This window comes from Mus caroli, unplaced genomic scaffold (assembly GCF_978045245.1).
Source record: "Mus caroli unplaced genomic scaffold, Mus_caroli_1 scaffold_7, whole genome shotgun sequence".
Classification (NCBI taxonomy): Eukaryota; Metazoa; Chordata; class Mammalia; order Rodentia; family Muridae; genus Mus; species Mus caroli.
The window spans coordinates 25747516-25767223 of record NW_028227262.1 but is presented as its reverse complement, the minus strand read 5'-3'; the positions used below and the strand labels follow the sequence as shown (position 1 = coordinate 25767223).

Here is a 19708-nt window from a genome sequence, read left to right as displayed (position 1 = left end):
TCAAATCCCAAATAACTGTGGACAAAAGGTTTTTGGACTTTAAAATTACCAAGTCTATCTCAGCATTATTATATCTATTCCTATTCTAGTACTTGAAAAGCTTCATTGAGTTTAATCTAGGTTTGAATTTCTTCACAGGTCTATAGTTGGTTACTAGTAACTGAACTCAGTCTTCAGCTCTTCTCCCTTTCTGAGGAAGTGTGAGCAAGGGTTTCAACTGTCTGATCACATGGTTGGTCCTATTTTGAAACAATTGTGGGGACTGACAAGAGTCATTTCACTAGTATAATGTAAGACCTAGTTAAAATGGAATTGTTATACATGGGAAAAGGTGTTCCTTTCACATTTATAGCTCTGGAACTATTTTTGGAATTTAGAAAATACCCATGAAATTGACACAGAAAATTTCCTATTATTAAAAGAATTATAGAAGTTCAGTACTAAGAACTGGGAATAGGGAATACATACGCATGTTCTGTATCCCAGTATCATTATGTGTTCCACTGGAGTCTGCTTCCTCATGAATGTGCAGGTGTTGGTGAGGATAATAGAGGGAAGGTTCCTGAGAATATGTGTGAGTAGGAAGAGATAATATACTCTATGGAGCTTGCCTTTGATTTTACACCACTCTTCACTCCTCCTAACCTAATGAGAGAACTCATAAAATGTTACCAATGAACTTTCGCCCCATGCAAGTCAGATCTTGTCATATTGGACAAGGTCTGTTTGGTTCCTTCTTTCCTCGCAACAGTTTAAAGCCTAAGGATTATAACTCCTGCCAGAGGAGCAGACTCATTGCTCTCTAATCACATTACAAGCCAAATCTCACATGAAAATAGTCCACAAATCAACAGTTGTTTTTAAGGAACACAAAGGTAGATTGCAAAGATAACAGAAAGGGATATATACATAAAATATATGCATTTTAAATGTTTGAATGAACAAGTGTGCATGTTCATGTGTGTGCATGTGCACATATGTGTGAAGGCGTGTGCTAGGTTTTCAAATCAAGACAAATAGCTAACTCAGGTGCCTACTAACATTTTGATGCAGATCTGTTCACCAGCATTGGCAGTACCTGTTATAGAGACATACCAGCTGGCATAGCCTGCCTCTGCTCTTTACACTCCAGTCTAGTGACTAGGCTAGACCCCAGCTTCATTTCCCTATATTTTGCTACTTAGTCCTTTTGGTCTTCTGGTCTCTTGGCTCATTCCTGGTATTTTCACTCTGGACCTGGTTCACTTTGGACCACTCCAGATACCTCTGGATATGCTCTCTATTACATATACATATACATATACATATACATATACATATACATATACATATACATATACATATACATATACATATACATATACATATACATATACATATATATACATATATATGTAATATGTATGTGTATATAATAAAATTTTCAACCCCTTAGGAATAGCCATGTTTTCTTTTTACTTCCTTTTTTCTTTCAAGGACAACCTCAGGTACAGCTCGCAGGAACACCATCCACTTCCTTTGAGGCAGGGTCTCTTGTGGGTCTGAAGAACAACAATTAGACTGGACAAGAAGCTCCCAGGATCCACATGTCTCTGCTTCCCAATGTTGGCATTACAGTCATGTATCTGCACACATGAAATTTTTAGGCAGGTTCTGAGCATCAGTCTCAGGTCTTCATGCTTGCAAGACAACCAACCACTTTATCATCTTTCAGCATATTCCGGCTTATTATTTTTTACTACATTAACTTATAACATCTAAGTTCTAGCCATTCAATCAAATGTTTTATTGTTTCCTAGAACCCCATTCAATATATGAATTAAGCCTTATAGAAAATAAATAAACCAAATAAAGTTTTGTAAATAAACAATGTAAATATTGTTTATAGATAAATTTCTTTTGAGGTGGGAGAGATTTCCACATTAGGAACTCAACAAGTTATGAGAACCTTTTCGTGAGAGTTTTCAGGAACAATATCAGGTATGTTTTTCAATTTCCTCTTTCCAATGTTCTTAAATAGAGAGAAGTGTAGACTACCGTGACTTATATATGTACAGCATTGGCCATCTCTAGTGAATTTAGCTTAGGGTGTGTGAAGGTTGACTGTGAGCACTGACCTTATTGAAAGGGGCCAGGACCCTGAGTCATATTTCAGAGAGACAAATACAAGAAGCCCGTGACCTTCTGAACATACAGCTCAATAACGATGCAGGAAAGACCGGCCCAAGGTGAGGTGGGCATTCCTGCATCATCAGGTGAGGGGAAGGAGTGGGAGCGTGTGATGTGATGATGAGGTGCCTGGGGTAACGATACAGCCAAGTGGGCAGGCTGAAGTGATGGAGTGGACCAAGACAGCAGAACCACCGGGATTTGAAGGAAGTATGATATATCAGAGCCAGAAGCCATGAACAAATAAGAAACCATATACTGAAGGGAGATGTGAAAAGACATCAACAGAAGACTGTGATAATTAAGATTAAAATATAAGGTCATGGAAATTGCAGGTGCCTGAGGATGAAATGATTCTAGATTGTGTGTGTGTGTGTGTGTGTGTGTGTGTGTGTGTGTGTGTGTATGTGTGTGTGTCCATGTGGGTATGTGCACATGCTTCAAAACTGACTTGGTCATTTATTCTAGAGATTTGATAACTTTTTCCTACTTTACGTTCATAATTATTCTGAGCATTTTGTCTGGTCGTTAATTGCTCTAAGTTTTTTGGTCCTGTGGTGAGTACATCTACTTACTATCTGGTGAATATATCTGCTTGCCATCTGACAGGGCAGGTAGTCTGCTGGTCCCTGAGACTCTGGATGGCTGCTCTGATTTCCATCTTACTCCTCAGCACCTGTTTCATCGCGAGTTGTGTGGGTAAGTTCTTCACTGAATGGTGTCTCTTTTGGGCACTATCTGGTCTCTCCCACAGAGACTCCCAGGAGCTCTTTTGTTTCGTTTTGAGTTTCCAATACTGTTTATCTCTATAGTCTGTTGCTGTCCTGAAACTCTCTCTATGACCCTGGCTCTGAACTCACAGAGATCATCCTGCCTCTGCCTCTGCTTCTCAAGTGCTGGGATTAAAATGGGGTGACACCACCACCAGGCTGAGGCTGGTTTTTTTTAATCCCATTATCTGCTCTACCCTTACATGCAATGGCATGGTTTTCTTGCCTTCTCTTCCTTGTTGTTTTCTTCCCCATCATGATTTTGATCATTGAGATATATAAGATTCTTTGATCAGCTTTGTTAACACACATTATTCATAACTTGTCTGTGATAGTGCCTTCCGGTAATCATTGTTTCTGCTCACAACTCTCTATTGAGAGTGCAAGTCTAATTGATTTTATAATATCAGCAGCTCAAAGTCTTTAATTCATAAGAGATTTTTTCCCCTCAAAATAAGAGGGAAAATTAACCAAATTAAATGGTGATAATTGAAGAAATAAAATATTTCTGCCCTGTTTCATCTTTCCATAAAATCACATCTGAAGTTTATTGTGTGAGAAGTTTTCATGATGTTCTTTGTGGTCTATAGTCTTGTTCTGTATTTGCTGTGAAAATGATCACAGTACTTACTGCATAGTCTAAGAAGAGGAAGTACTTCATGTCTGCTCTGAGATCCAAAGACATCTCACTGAAGCAGAATCTGAGTTAATTAGCACAGTCAAGATTAAAGGCATTGATTATGGTCATTAAGGATAGTTATTTTACTGTTCAAGAAACCAAAGTTCAGGACCCAAAACATGAAGTAGAAACATTTGCTTAAAATAGTGAAGAAAGTACATTTTTGTTGACATAGTTTAGTGTGTATACTCATGAACAAAATATTAACTTAGAAATATTTCTATTGAGTATTGAAAACTTACATACTTCTATACAATGCACTGTGATCAAATCCACCCCCCTTACAAGTCTTTATATGTTTAAAGTACTCTAACCCATGGTGGTGGCCATGCAGTATCTTCAGGGAACAGCATATGAGTGTTTCACTAATGGCAAGTGTTTCTACTATGGCAAGGCCCATGGAAATCTCTCCCCACATGGCAAGGACTCAATCTGGGCTTTCTATCCTGCCTTTGATCATTCAGTTCCCAGATAAGTGACATATAGCCTTTATATTTATAATAAGCCCTAATCAGCACTTGAACTGGTCAAATATCTACCCTCTATGCTAATATGTCTACTTCCCTTTCATTAACCCTGACTCATAACTTGCCATATTCCATATGGATATCTCTTAACTCCAATTGGCTAGCTTTCAAGGCTATCTTTTCATAATTCACCTACCCCATGGCAGCTTCTTCCTCTCTCCACCTTCTCCTGCTTCATGGTTCTCCTCAGACCCCAAATCCTACCTATCTCAATTTTGCTTAGATATAGGCTGTAAGCATCTTTATTCACTAATAAGGGATAACTTGAGAGATAATGTCACATCGTGTCATTTGGGTTGGATCTGGTTGTTCCTGGTAGCAACCAGGACTTTTGGGGCTAGAATTTGGCATCACATTACCTAGCAATAGAATAAACCTCACAACGACCTGTGGTAAACTTGGTGGCCTGTATAGTTAATACCTTGGTTGCATGTGTTACAAGCTTTCCTTACTTTCACTATGCTGTCTATACTCAGAGCAGTATTTTTGTTTTGCTTTGTTGGTCATGGGCAAGGCCGAGATCACTCATGCTGAAAGCCCTGTGGATGAATCTATGTTTTTCCTCAATAACCCTCCTCTCCTCTTTTTGCCTCTGTTTATTTTCCATATGTTATCATTCAACCTGGGTATTTTGGGCCCTGTTATGTCCCTAGTGAAACTGCTGCCAGTGGCAGTTGGAGAGAGCAGTGTGTCCTGCTTGCATAATTGTTCTGAGGAAACTATGCCTGCTCAACAGAGACTTCAAATGAGGAAGCTATGGTTAATCAACAGAGACTTAAAATGGGGAAGCTAGGTCTGATCAATAGAGTCTTAGAAAATAGGCAAATTATGTCTGATCAATAGGCTTGAAAATAGTTCTTAGAAAGTTAATATCAGGAATTGATAGGTACATGGCAAGAACGTTTGCTTGGTACAATGGATACTTTTCTCTGTCCACAACTAAAAACGGTGCTGTGGAATATGGGTAGCTATCTAGCTGATAACTGAATTGATACATAGGAATGTTTAATTTGTCTCTCACTTTGTGTAACTTTGTAACCACATTTGCTGCCAGTTGGCTTGCGTGCCTATGGGACATACCTGTCTAAATATTTGATATTGGCTTGCTGAAATTGTACTTTGCTTCAGAAAATCAGGTTAGATGGTGATTGATCCAGTGGGAAGGGGTAGGAGAAAGGAAACGTGGGGGCTTTATGCAAGATGTTATGATTTCTCTTAATAAAATAACCAATGACATCACAGCTCATGAGAGCAGGATTATGATTGTATAAGTTCATAAAAAATACATAAAATTGGAGCTATTTGGGGCCCCATGCTTGAAAGTCAACAGGAGCTCAGTGTCCTCACTTTCGCTGGCACCCCTTCCTGGTTTCAGGACTTGAACCTTGCAGCTCAAGCTGGTCTCTGGAATACTTTCAATCATGAATGATCAAGATATATTACCATACTGTCTGGTCTTGGCTCAAATACCAATATTTAAATGAAGAGTTAGAACTTATATACAGTACGTTGCAGAAAAATACAACCTTAATTTTCTATCATTATACAAAATTCCATACCAGTGTACAATATTTGACTTGTTAATGCTGTTTAGTATAAAGTAGATTCAATGATCTATCTTTCATTCCTATATCCTCCCTTTTCTTCTTCTCTCTCCTCTTTTTACTTAACATTAGATAGGAGAAAAAGAATGAAAAGGCAAAATGAAAGAAAGAAGGAAACCCCTGAATGTAACCTTTTTTTACTGTGTTTACTCTCTGACCAAGTCCATTAACATCTAGCAATTCACTCCTTTTAAGATAAGACCTGGGAGACCTGCTGTATCTTTTGCTGCCTAGTTTCTGTGTGTTGGGATACTACAGAGCTTAACTGAAGTCCTGGCTGGAACAACCTGAACCAGAACCATCTTAGCTAGGTGTTTTGAAGTTTTCCTGGATGCAGTTTTTGAGGAAATAGCTACTGAGGCAGTCTGTGAGACTAGATCACCTGTCTTGTCTTCATAGGTGTCTTGGTCCTTTTGTGATAAACACACATAAGTTTACACACACACACACACACACACACACACACACACACACACACACACACACACACACACATATGTGTGTTTGTACATATAGATACATATATGTGTGTGCATTAACTCATGCATGTAATATGTGGCATGCATAAATCAGCTAAAGATGATTCTCTGCTCTAAGTTTGAGCAGGAAAGTTAGCAAAATTTATACATCCATTAGAACCATGTATAGAACCTGTTCTGGCTTTGGTATCTGGGCTACTTGGCTACATCCGGGGCAGTGCTGTTTAATTGCTCTGCAGAGGAGTTTCTCCCCTGTTGACCTGAGATGGCTGACTTGAATTCGATATCATAGCTTGTAGGAGGCTCCCTAGGGCATTTATCCACAGGGGTATGCCTTAATTATCTGCATTCATTAGTTCAGTGTCAGCCTTTGCCACTTTGCCTGCATATTCCAGAAGACTGGGGCTTTCTTTTTGCATTATCTCTAGGAAAACAAAAACAAAAACAAAAACAAAACAAAACAAAACCTTGTTTCTAGTAATTACTTGCCTACAATCCCTTTTGAAATGACCCATGTGTTCTAATGTCCACAATTGGAACATCTGACATTTTGATTTTTCTTAAAACCTTTAAAGATTATTTTTCCTATTATAGTTGCATCATAAGTATGAAATCCAATGCTAGGAAACCCTGCTGCTAAGGTCAAATTCTGACACTACCAGAAAGCCCTGAGCTTGGTAGAAAATTACAGGATACTGAAATCAGGGGGACTTCCTCTGCTCTGCATGGAGATCATGGACCCCATACTGCTTACCCGAGGAATGTCAGTTAATCCCATAATGAATTTGAGGTCCATTCCCTTCATCTGTTCCCTACCCAGCAAAGTCATTCAGCAAGCACCCTAGATTCCAGGAATGCTAATTTGGCATCTCGGTACCTTAGCTTCAGCCAGTGACCTTTGCCCATTCTGGATATACCTACCCCCTTCTCAAAAACTATATATCCCTTGGTTCAGTCCAAATAAAGTATACACACAAGCCTTTTTTGTTGTTGTTGAATATCATCTGAGAGAGCTTCTTTATTGAATATTGTCTAAAAGAATTGTTATATTAAAGAGCTGTAACAATGAGATCTCTGGAGGAAATCTTCCCCAAACTCTCTATCCTGTTGACCCACCTGTCCAGGACTTTCCTTCATCCTTTCCCTCTTAGTATGTACCAGTGTCTTCACCCACAAAGGAAAGACATGGATCGCAGAACTCAGTTCTGTTGCATTTTTCTGGTTCAGTGTGCTGCGGTTCTTGATCACCACAAGGGTAGAAGCAGAAAAACAGAACCACAAGCGTTATCTGACATATTTCTCATTGACTCATCTATTGTTCCTCACCACTCTTTTGAAGGTCTGATTACTATTTTTGGTTCAGAATTAGCATTTTTGAAGCTAAAGTTTTGTTTAATACTAGCCTAGCTCCTGAATGTGATAACCTTCTTACAGCTGAAATCAATCTTTGTAAAAAATCAGTGAATGCTTCCTTTGGATCTTGTATAGTTTTGGTAAACGGTCAGACCTTTTCCCTGTTTCTTCAGCCTTGTTACTAACACTTAAAGCTTCAATAAAACCTAAGGCCAAGGTGACATCATTATATTCAACCTCCATTTATACCTCAGCATATAGACCTTAACCTAGAAACTAATCTTGGGGAATATTGATACCTCTAGCCTTATTTCTCCGGTCTATCTCCTTAATTTCTTCTTTCTACAATGATCACCATCATAACTGAGGACCAGTTTCTAATATTGTCTTTGTCATATCTTTCCAGTCACGGGGGATTACTCTATTTCAAGTCACCCAAGAACCTAATGGTTCCTTCACAAATGGTGAATGCATACCATATCTAGTGACAGCTTCTTTAAATGTTTTAAATCTAGCACATCAATGGGATGCCATCCAAATTCATCATAACCTTGGGTGTATATATGGTTTGCTGGACAAGATTTTCTTGAATTCCATTACATGATAGCACTGCAGGCTTGTGTCTTAATTCCTTTGTCACAGTATCTTTTAAAATGTTTATTCATAATTCTAAAATTTTTTTCTTTGAGATGGTACAGAAAGCCACTATGGCTATTAAAAATAAAATATGAATGATCAGAATGGTAATAATCCATAATTGGTATTAAGCTGATCTCAGTTATTTATCATTTCATCTTATGTTTCTCTTTTTAAGCTAGCTAAGGTAGTTGGGGTTATATGGGGCTATGACTTCCTGTATGGTGGTATTTACTAGCTTTACATGGGTTATTCTTTTCATTTTTATTTAATTCTCATTAATTATCCTCTCATTTTATTTTATTGTAACTAAATTTTTTCATCTGTTGACATTTTGTTTGTTTTTAATTCAGTGTCTATGCACATATAGAAAACATTTTTACATATTTTTCTCACCATTCATGGAGGGGTTCAGTTTATTTTCGAAGTTAATATTTCTTTCTATTACTGTCTACTTTTAGCTTCTTTCTTTAGTATCTATCAATCCTTCAAAACATTTCTATTTCTTTCCTTCAGAGGTTATACTTTCTATATGTTTTAACTTATTTTTCTTTTACCCCTTTCTGATTCAATATCTTATTTTTTTACAGATATATTTTATTTATATGAGTACACTGTAGCTATGTTCAGACACATCAGAAGAGGGAATCAGATACCATTACAGATGGTTGTGAGTTACAATGTGGTTGCTGGGAATTGAACTCAGAACCTCTAGAAGAGCACTCAGAGCTCTTAACCACTGAGATATCTCTCCAGCCCCCTAACTCAATATTTTACTTTGCATTTCATTTCCTTAAATTCTTTCCTCTGGGTATTGCTTATTAGCATTTACATTACTGGTTCCATGTCAGCTTTTCAGTCTTCAGCTGCTGTGGTGCCCAGAGATCCCTAGGAACCTCAGTGCTCTACTGCACAGCAGGGCTTCTTAAAAGAGCCAAGCCTCTGTACACTAGAAATACCTGGCATGCATGAGAGACTGTGGTTGGTAGGAATTCAAGTTGAGTTCTAAGTCCAGAACTTTTCTAGACTTTCTGAGGACCTATTCTGGGATTATATGCCTCTATGTTGGACTTAAGTGGGGTAGGATAATGGAAGGAGAGTCCTGGGTCATGTTGCGGATATGAAGCTCCAGAAATGGCTATGTCATACTCATTTCCTTCTTTGTTCACAGTGACTTACCAGTTTATGGTGGACAAGCCCAATAGAAGATTATCTGAACTTCACACATACCATTCCAATCTCACCTGCTTTAGTGAAGAGACTACAGTATCAGGTGAAGAGTTACAATATCTCCCTGGACTTAGGAGAGAGGGAGAGGATGAGGAGGGAGGGGGAGAAAGCAAGAGGGAAGAGAATAAGAGGGTGGGAGAAGGGAAGAGGAAGAGGAGGGGGAGAGAGTTTATGGTGTATGTTTTAAGATTTATTATTATCTGTGTGTGGTGTGTCTGTAAGTGGTGTGTATTTTTGTGTGTTGTGTGTGTTGTCTATATATGTGTGTTAGTGTTGTGTGTGTTGTTTGTCTTTTTCTTCATTTCTTTAAGGGATTTTTATTCATTTTCTCTTTAAGGACATCTATCCTCTTCATAAGGCTGATTCTAAGGTCTTTTTCTTGTGCTTCAGCTGTGTTGTGATATCCAGGGCTTTCTGTAGTGAGATAGCTGATTCTGGTGGCAACATAATGCCTTGGATGTTGATTGTGTTCTTACCCCAGTGTCCAGGCATTTAGTTCAAGTGATTACAGGTCTAGATGTTGATTTTCTAGTTTGTCCTTGTTGGATGGATGGTTTTTTTTTTTTTTTTTTGTGTCTGATGCTTCTCTTGTCTTCTGGTCTGTGTGGCCTGTGGTTGAGAAGTTCTCTGCCTAAGTTGTGAGCTGGACTTCTGGGGGCGGACATGGCCCCTTGGTGAGCAGGGGCTTTCAAATTGAGTTGAATTTAGAACAGAGTGGTAAGTAGGGGAGGGGTTTTGGAGGTGGCGTTGGGGTACACTAAAGAGTGGAGGTGATTTAATGGACAGTGTTCTATCTGGAGTTCTGGTACCTGATCTGGCTTCTGAGCCTGAGTTCTTCTGTCTGGTATGGCCTGCCTGCATTTGAGAAGGAGATAGTCTGAAGTTGTGCCCAGGGACTAGGCAAAGTGGTTGTGGTGGAGGGATGGTGGAGGTTTGTGTATATGTGATATGAAGGAGTATGTCCAATGGGCAGGCTGCCTACTGTTCTTCTGCCTGGCAGGGCCTGAACGTGAGTATGGGATGTCTGCTGGAGTTGCATGGTACTTCTAGTAGATTGTGAGATACTGAGAATTAAAGTCTACATTTCTATGAGACCAGAAAATCTGATATGTACAACTCAATTTGTCTATACAAGTTTTGTTTGTGAAAAGGATTTGATAATTCTTATATTTCTCTAGGTTCTATTTATTTTGAATCTTCTCTGCACACTTTCTTTTTATCCTCTCAGTATATGCACACACACACACACACACACACACACAATTTGAAGAAAATGAAGCCCTGCATAATGAATACAAATTCCTTTAAGGCTTAATAAATTCCTTGAGAACATTGCAGAAGATTTCACATGATTATATAAAGATTCTGTTGCAACTCCACACACACTCTCTCCTATATGAACAGCTTATATAAGCCAACAGGGTAGGTAAAACTAGTGATTTTACACTGATATCAATACTGATTGAAGTTCACAATTACCAGACTCTCTTCTAGGACACCACATTGTATTTAACTGTCACATCTTTTTAGTCTTCTCTTCATGTTGTAAGTTTTCAGAACACCATTGTTAAATGATTCTGATTAAGCAGGATGACAATAATCTGGTATATTATAGGATATTCCTCTATTAAAATTTGAGTAATTATTTTTGAGGAAGAGGATTGCAGGTATGAAATGCTAGTCTAATCACATTGAACACAGAGACTAAACCATAACATTTATTATAGACTGTTGACATCACCTAATGGTCTACTTATGGCAGACCATTTTAAGTGTGCCCCTTTTTGGGGGTGGGGGGTGTTTCGAGACAGAGTTTCTCTTTATAGCCCTGGCTGTCCTGGAACTCACTCTTTAGACCAGGCTGGCCTTGAACTCAGAAATCCGCCTGCCTCTGCCTCCCAAGTACTGGGATTAAAGGCTTGTGCCACCACTGCCCGGCTTGTTTCATACTTCTACAAACATTCCTTTTTCCAGATTGTAAGGTTGGGCTGTTAGAACATTTACAACACAATACTTTTTGAAAACCATTTCATTCTCAAAATGCAAAATCCCCTGGTGAAGGTTGTGGCTTTGGCTAGAAACATGATCATCCAGGGACCTGACAAAAACTCAAATCTGCTTTCTTGGTGACTTACTCCCATGGCTGACACCTTGGCACTCATTATTATAAGTCAGCCCATCACATATAGAAATCTCTACAAGGTGATTTATGTGTGCTCCAAATACAGAAGCCACCTTTCATCTGAGAAAATGATCCAAAAACTAAAGCAGATGCTCACATCCAGCTATTGGACTGAGCACTGGGTCCCCAGTGGAGGAGTTAAGAGAAAGGACTGGAGAAGCTAAAGGAGTTTGCAACTCCATAGGAGGAACAACAATTTCAATCAACCAACCAGCCCCCAACCCCAGAGCTCCCAGGGACTAAACCACCAAGCAGAGAGTATACATGGAGCAACCCATGGCTCCAGCCACATATGTAGTAGAGGGTGGCCTTGTCTGGCATCAATGGGAGGAGAGGCCCTTGGTCCTGTGAATGCTTGATGCCCCAGAGTAGGTGAATGCAAGGGCGGGGAAGCAGGAGTAGGTGGATGAGTGGGGGATCACCCTCATAGAAGCAAGGGGAGAGGGGATGGGATAGTGGGTTTGGGTGGGGCATGGATACTGGGAAATGTATTTGAAATGTAAATAAAGAAACTATCCCCCCACCGAAAAACCAAAAAACACAGAAAAATTTAAAAAATCGTTTTTTTCACAAGGCAGCTTCAGAATCCATACCCAACTTCTATTTCACACAACTGAAGAAGATAAATCCCCAAAGTGTCAATAACAGAGAGTGAGAGTCTGTGTGGGGACCTTGAAACTTGGTCACCCCCAGCTCCCTTTTTAAGGAACAAAACAGATATAACAAGAGGGAAGAGAATTAAAAGTTCTTTGCTGGAAAATGTTTCAATCACTAATTAATAACACTAATCACTAATTAATAAAGAATGTATAAACTGTCACAATGAATTAGAAAAAGACAAAAATGAATAAAATATTTGGACAGACATGCCATAGAAGGATAAATACATACATTCAACAAATATTATTTTCTAGAAATGTTCACTTTCACTTGTAATTTGAGAACTACACATCAAAATCAGAATATGTACACCTGCTTAGGAAAGTCTATGAATGGACCTTTTCTTATGTGAACATCACTCAACTCTAAGTTTATGATGCATGTATACCAAAAGTTAAAGGTGCTCCTTGTGAAAATTTTAGGGAGGCCTTTTAAGAGGCAAATACTATTAGTATATCTGGTAGAGAGAAAAATTAAAGCATGGTGAACAGTTCTGTGTAATGGTCATGTTAGGATTGAAGAGTGGATATGCAAGGTGTCGAAGCACATAAGCCTATGACAGAAAAAAAATCTAATTTCTTTGTAGGGTCGTGATACTCTTGCAACAATTGTCCAATGAAAGAAAATAAAACAGCGTCAAAAGAATAGTATATGATGAATTGGAAATCACTTGTATATGAGATATCATGATGTGTATATAATATATATAGAACACAAAGATTTGTACAGCCATTGACTGATAAACTTTCTTCAATGGAGGCCATAGAAATTATTTTTTCTAATTCCTCCCATATCACTTGCATGACTTTTCTTTCCCAACTTCCTCCTTACCCCTCCAAGTCCACACTGCTACCTGTATGTGCGTGGGTGTGGAGCCATCTACTGGAGCATGGGTATCCTCACAGGAGCCACATCTCTGAAAATGGGCTCTTCTCTTCCAGCAGCCATCACTGCCAGCAGCTTGTAGGCAAGGACTGATACCTTGTGAACTCTTTCTAATCCATACTTGATCTTGTAGAGGTCTTGAGCATACAGTAACAACTGCTGTGAGTTAATATGTGCAATGGCTTGTTCCCTGCAGTCATCCACTACTGGTTTTCACAACCTTCTATTCCATTTTTCATAATAATCTCTGAGTTTGGGCTTAAGAAGTGTGGTATAGGCATTCAAATTAGAACTGAGTATTCTGCAATCTCTCTCTCTCTCTCTCTCTCTCTCTCTCTCTCTCTCTCTCTCTCACACACACACACACACACACACACACATCTCCTCTCTCTCTGTCCTATCTCCTCCCTCTCTCCCTCCCTCAGAACCTGAGAAAAAAATGATCTCAAAATTTTATTTATTTTGAAAAATTTATTCTTCTCTCATACAACACATTCGAACTGCAGCCTCCCTTCCTTCCCCTCCTCCCAGTCCAAACATCTCCCTTATTTCCCAGATCCACTGCTCTACTGTTTCTTTTCAGAAAAGAGTAGGCATCCTGCTCATTGTATCCTTCTCCTCCTACTGGGTAGCCTCCCTGAGCTTCATATGAGGGCTTATGTCTAGTTTTATTACATCTTGCTAGGCAAGGTTCGGTTGACAAAAGCGTACATTTCAGGCTAACTACTGGTATTGGATAACCAATCGGAGGCACATTCCTGGAGAAGATTGTCTCCCTCTCTTGGCAGTCATCCATTGCATGTAGCTCTCTTATAATACTAAAAATAGGTCATGAATTTGAGAGGAAGTGGGGGACACAATAAGGATTGAAGTGAAGGAAGGAAAAATGATATATTTATTTATATTTTTATAATTATATTTTAAATTAAATGTGAAAATCCTGATTTTTCTTCATATTTCACAGTATAATTTTAGAAGGATGTTCCCACATATAGCCTACACTATGGTAGAATATTGGGTAAGGTTTCTCAAGATACAGAATAATGTATCTCTCTCTCTCTCTCTCTCTCTCTCTCTCTCTCTCTTTCTCTCTCTCATCTATCTATTTATATCGAAGTTCTTCATAATGGTGACCAACACTGTGGTGGTAAATCTCCAACCCAAATAAGCCTGTGCAAAGAAAACACAACTCCATTAATATGAATACAAGCTGCCTGCCTAGATTGGGCAGGTGCACTATTACACCACTATATTCCCCAGCTATGAGATCCATTATAACTTGTGGTCACGTGTTTCTGTTCCATTTTCCTTCCACCCCCCCCATTGTCCTCTGTCCTCTCTCTTTTCTCTCCTCCTTCCTAAAACTTTTCAGCTCCACCTTCCCTTCAACTGCACAATCTAGCTTTTATTTTACAAGTTAAAACGGTGAGAAGGTTCACAAGATGTTACCTGAGTATGTGATTCCGTCCTCATCCTAGGCAGCCCCTCTTGGGAAAGCACAATTAGCATCAAGATACAAACCCAGCACCAGGGCAATCCACAGCATTTCCCCCTTTTTGTCCAATTAAAAGGCTCTTTTCCCTCAGATATAAATTAAGTATAACTATTACCATTTTAAAATTTATAAAGTATAAGATACACTTAACACCCAGTTCATCAATTTTGTCAGTTAAATAAAGCACTCTGTCATTTATCCTAACTTAAAAGACTTGTAATTCTACATCTGACTTATGTCCTGATTTTAGACTGTATGCCATGTGAAAACCATTCTCTCAAATCTATATCATCTTTCTCAATGCTAAACAGTTTGGGTTGGGTATGAGACTACCTGTCTTCAACACCATCAGAAATCCAAGAATGACTAATATTACCTCAAAATATGAGAAGCACAAAACATAGCTTCCAAAACTTAGCCAATTTATAGAGACTGCTGATCACCTGGACAGTCCCTCATTCTTCCAAACATTGGAGCATCAGTCTTCCATCTTCTGGCCCAGGATCTCTGATAGACCTTTGTAATGCAGAATTTTTAAGGGCCGATTACCCCATCTTGGCAGAGATTACCAGTCGAATATTTCACAAAGTGTGTCTTTTTTTTTTTTTTATTTTGGACAGTATTTTGTCTATAGATGAATTGAAGAAAATCTTGCCTAGTGGCTGTCTCACCACAACTGGAGTAGCTTTATTGATGTTCAATTTCTTCTTTGAATCTAAGAAGGAGGTGCAGTCAGGAGCAGACAGGTCCCTTGTCAAATGATCTCTAATAAAGAAATGTCCATAAACATTGTATTCTGTGGACTTCTGACTCCTTTGAAGACTCTCTGACTACCCAAAGCATTTCTGAACTGTTAAGCCCTGGCTACTCTTAGCCATTTCTATTTGAAATATCTCAGAAACACCCTTTTAATTAACTTAGCACCATGAGTTTGTTATCTGGCTCTTATCTCATATTGCTTAATCATCTTAAAAACAGTTTATAATAGCAGTTATAGAAGGGCTGGGTCTATGTCTTGTATTCTTAAATGTGTTGTATAGGCACAATGCTATATGAGAGTAATAATATTAATCCCAATTTCATATCAATAAGAAATTCATATCAATCAAAACTTAAATTTGTATCAAATAAATTCTGTACCAATGTAAAAGATTATAACTTCAACTTTGTATCAATTATAAATATGTTTTACTTAAATTTGCTAACCTACCCCTATTTGTCTATTTCTCTAACTTCTATCATATTACTATCTCTCCCCTTTCTCTTCCACTCCCTTTCCTTTTACCTAAGAAAGAAGGATAGAGACGAAGAAAGGAAAGGTAGAAATCCCTAAGTTTAAGCTCTTTAGTTCCCTCCTTGTCTAAAACTACATTTGTAAACTATCCCTTAAATGACAATATAATTTATAAAATAACCAGAACCATCCACTCCAGCATAAGGATCCTGGATGATGATCTTCTTTTGTCTGCTTCCAGCTGAATTGGGGTGAAGAATTTCCTTCTGGGGGCCCAAAGGGAAATAGGAAAATTGGCTTTACCAAAGGAGAGCTAGCTAGCATCATTCGCCTTCCAGTCATTATGTACTTAGAAAGTTAATTGCTTAGCTGATATCTTGACGATGACAGTCTGAAAGGCTGGATAGATAAGCTAGCTGTTCTGGACAAGTTCTGGAAGCAAGTCTTTAAAAGAAGTAGCTTCAATGCAGTTGAGGTAGAATAAAAAACAAAGCTGGAATGGAAGGTCCCAGAATCTCAGCATCTCGGAGTGTGCATCTTGTCAGGGCTGTCTTTCTCTTCTTTCATCCTGCAGTATACAAAACTTACAAGCAACATATAGTTCTGCAAAGAGATTCACATGGAGCGTGTAGGGTGTACAGATTGGTTAATGAAGATCAATAAAGAAAGACGACTGCCAGAATATCCTTAATATAAACAGGCTGGCATCAGAATGGAAAATGTGAAATGTGTTACCCTGGGGGAGGGGTTATGCCTATGTTTCCACAGGAAAAGAAAAGCCATGGGTTCCTTCCAAGTTGATAAAAATCAGACATGACAAAGGGAGGCCTCCTGCAGTCCTTGGTGACAGAGAAGAAAAGGAAGACTAACATAACTATCAAAATAGGTGTTGTGTATGTGATGATGTTTGTGTTTCTGTATATGGAGACAGCTCTGGAACCAGCTGAGACTAAAATGTCTATACACTGCCAATAACACTGGGTACAAATTTTTCATTACTTGTTATTACATACAATTCTTACAATGGCATGTATACAAAATTATATTACAGTTTGATTATGTGATCAAACTAACCTGAAGAAAGACAGTCTTTCTTTATTGATCTCAATATGCAAAAACCTGTCTTATCTTATTATAGATAAATATTGTACCATAGTCTGTTTTAATTTGTATGAGTATTCCCATAATGGGCATAATTTCTAACAAATATGTAATTACAGAATAAGCCTTTTCTGATGCTAAAGCAGTTGTCTACTGAAATCCTGAATATGTGTCTACAGTATGGTGCACATATTTCAGTTTATCAAATTATGTAAAATGGATGACCACCATTTTCCTAATGTCATTTCTCTGGGTTCCCTTAGGCTTAGTTCCTGTAGGCAATTACCTTACAGTTTCCTTGGCTTGTTGCCAAGTGATAGAGAATTCTCTCTTTAAACCTTTCTTGTTAACATGGTGTTTTTTATGGAATCCTGAAGCCTCTAGTATACTTCCTAATCAATAGCTGACCAATTTCAAGAACTTCTATTTCTAATTATTTGTTGTATCTGAATAAATAGTGAAGCCAATTTCTAATCCTCCTGAATAAGCTCAGCAGTCTCCACGTGTAAAACAACCCTCTCTGCATATTAAGAGCCAGTTACTATCTTAAGAGACTCTTGAAAATCTGACACCACCATGAGTATTGCATATAATTCAGATTTTGAACTGACTTAATAGGGACTCTCAGCTCTTACTTACATCTTCTGATTTATATCTAGTCTTTCCTGATATACTGGCATCAGTGTAAAATGTAGGGGTTGCAGATATTGGAGTTTCCTTTATTAGATGAGGGAGAATCCAGTTAGTTCTTTTTAGGAACTGAAGATGCTTGCTTTTAGGGTATCTGTTGTTAATCTCTCCCAAGAAATTAGTGCATGCTCTTTGCCAGTGTTCATCTTGTGCCAATAATGAGGCAATTTCGGCATTAGTAAAAGGTGCCACAATTTCAGCCAGATCCATTCTGACTAATTGTCAAAGTCCCAAAGTCTCATTTTTCCTTTTCCTATCAATTCAGAGACCTTCTCAATGTAGATCTATATTTATTTTTAAGTTTTTCATTAGATATTTCCTTCATTAACATTTTAAATGCTACCCCCTTTCCTAGTTTCCTCTCCAAAAGTCCCCTATACCTTCCCCCTGCCCTGCTCCCCAACCCACCCACTCTTGCTTCCTAGCCCTGGCATTCCCCTGGGGCATAGAATCTTCCCAAGACTAAGGGCCTCTCCTCTCATTGATGGCTGACTAGGCCATCCTCTGCTACATATGCAACTATAGACACAAGCTCAGGGTGGGGGGTGTTACTGGTTAGTTCATATTGTTGTTCCTCCTCTAAGGTTGCAGATACCTTTAGCTTCATGGCTACTTTCTCTAGCTCCTTCATTGGGGGACCTGTTGACTGTGAGCATCCACTTCTGTATAAGCCAGGCACTAGTATAGCCTCACAAAAGATAGCTATGTTAGGGCCTTGTCAGCAAAAACTTGTTGGCATATGCAATAGGGTTTGGGTTTGGTGGTTGTTTATGGGATGGATCCCCAGGTGAGGCAGTCTCTGGATGGTACATCCTTCAGTCTCAGCTACGAACTTGTCTCTGTAACTCCTTCCATGGGTATTTTGTTCCCCATTCTAAGAAAGAAGTATCCAGGCTACTTTCTGCTGAGTTCTGGAACCAAATCAAATCTAAGTGGATTAAGGAACTCCACATAAAACCAGAGACACTGAAACTTATAGAGGAGAAAGTAGGGAAAAGCCTCGAAGATATGGGTACAGGGGAAAAATTCCTGAATAGAACAGCAATGGCTTGTGCTGTAAGATCGAGAATCAATAAATGGGACCTCATATAATTGCAAAGCTTCTGCAAGGCAAAAGACACCATCAATAAGACAAAAAGACCATCAACAGATTGGGAAAGGATCTTTACTTATCCCAAATTGGATAGGGGACTAATATCCAATATATATAAGGAACTCAAGAAGGTGGACTCCAGAAAATCGAATAACCCCATTAAAAAAATGGGGCTCAGAGCTGAACAAAGAATTCTCACCTGAGGAATACCGAATGGCAGAGAAGCACCTGAAAAAATGTTCAACATCCTTAATTATTAGGGAAATGCAAATAAAAACAACCCTGAGATTCCACCTCACACCAGCCAGAATGGCTAAGATCAAAAATTCAGGTGACAGCAGATGCTGGTGAGGATGTGGAGAAAGAGGAACACTCCTCCATTGTTGGTGGGATTGCAAGCTTGTACAACCACTCTGGAAATCAGTCTGGCGGTTCCTCGGAAAATTGGACATAGTACTAGCGGAGGATCCTGCAATACCTCTCCTGGGCATATATCCAGAAGATGTTCCAACCGGTAAGAAGGACACATGCTCCACTATGTTCATCGCAGCCCTATTTATAATAGCCAGAAGCTTGAAAGAACCCAGATGCCCCTCAACAGAGGAATGGATACAGAAAATGTGGTATATTTACACAATGGAGTACTACTCAGCTATTAAAAAGAATGAATTTATGAAATTCCTAGGCAAATGGATGGACCTGGAGGGCATCATCCTGAGTGAGGTAACCCAATCACAAAGGAACTCACAAAATATGTACTCACTGATAAGTGTATATTAGCCCAGAAACTTAGGATACCCAAGATATAAGATACAATTTCCTAAACGCATGAAACTCAAGAAGAACGAAGATCAAAGTGTGGACACTTTGCCCCTTTTTAGAATTGGGAACAAAATACCCATGGAAGGAGTTACAGAGACA

The 19708-nt window shown here is 38.8% G+C and overlaps 1 protein-coding gene across 1 annotated transcript in view; it reads left to right on the top strand.

The window, feature by feature from the left end:
* The first annotated feature begins 2206 nt into the window (after window positions 1-2206).
* LOC110296705 (C-type lectin domain family 6 member A-like) overlaps window positions 2207-19708 on the top strand; it is a 42707-nt gene continuing 25205 nt past the window's right edge. The window contains exons 1-3 of the mRNA XM_085839598.1: window positions 2207-2228; window positions 2779-2868; window positions 9389-9490. Coding sequence (XP_085695724.1) covers window positions 2207-2228; window positions 2779-2868; window positions 9389-9490 — 214 coding nt within the window. The remainder of the gene's footprint in view (window positions 2229-2778; window positions 2869-9388; window positions 9491-19708) is intronic.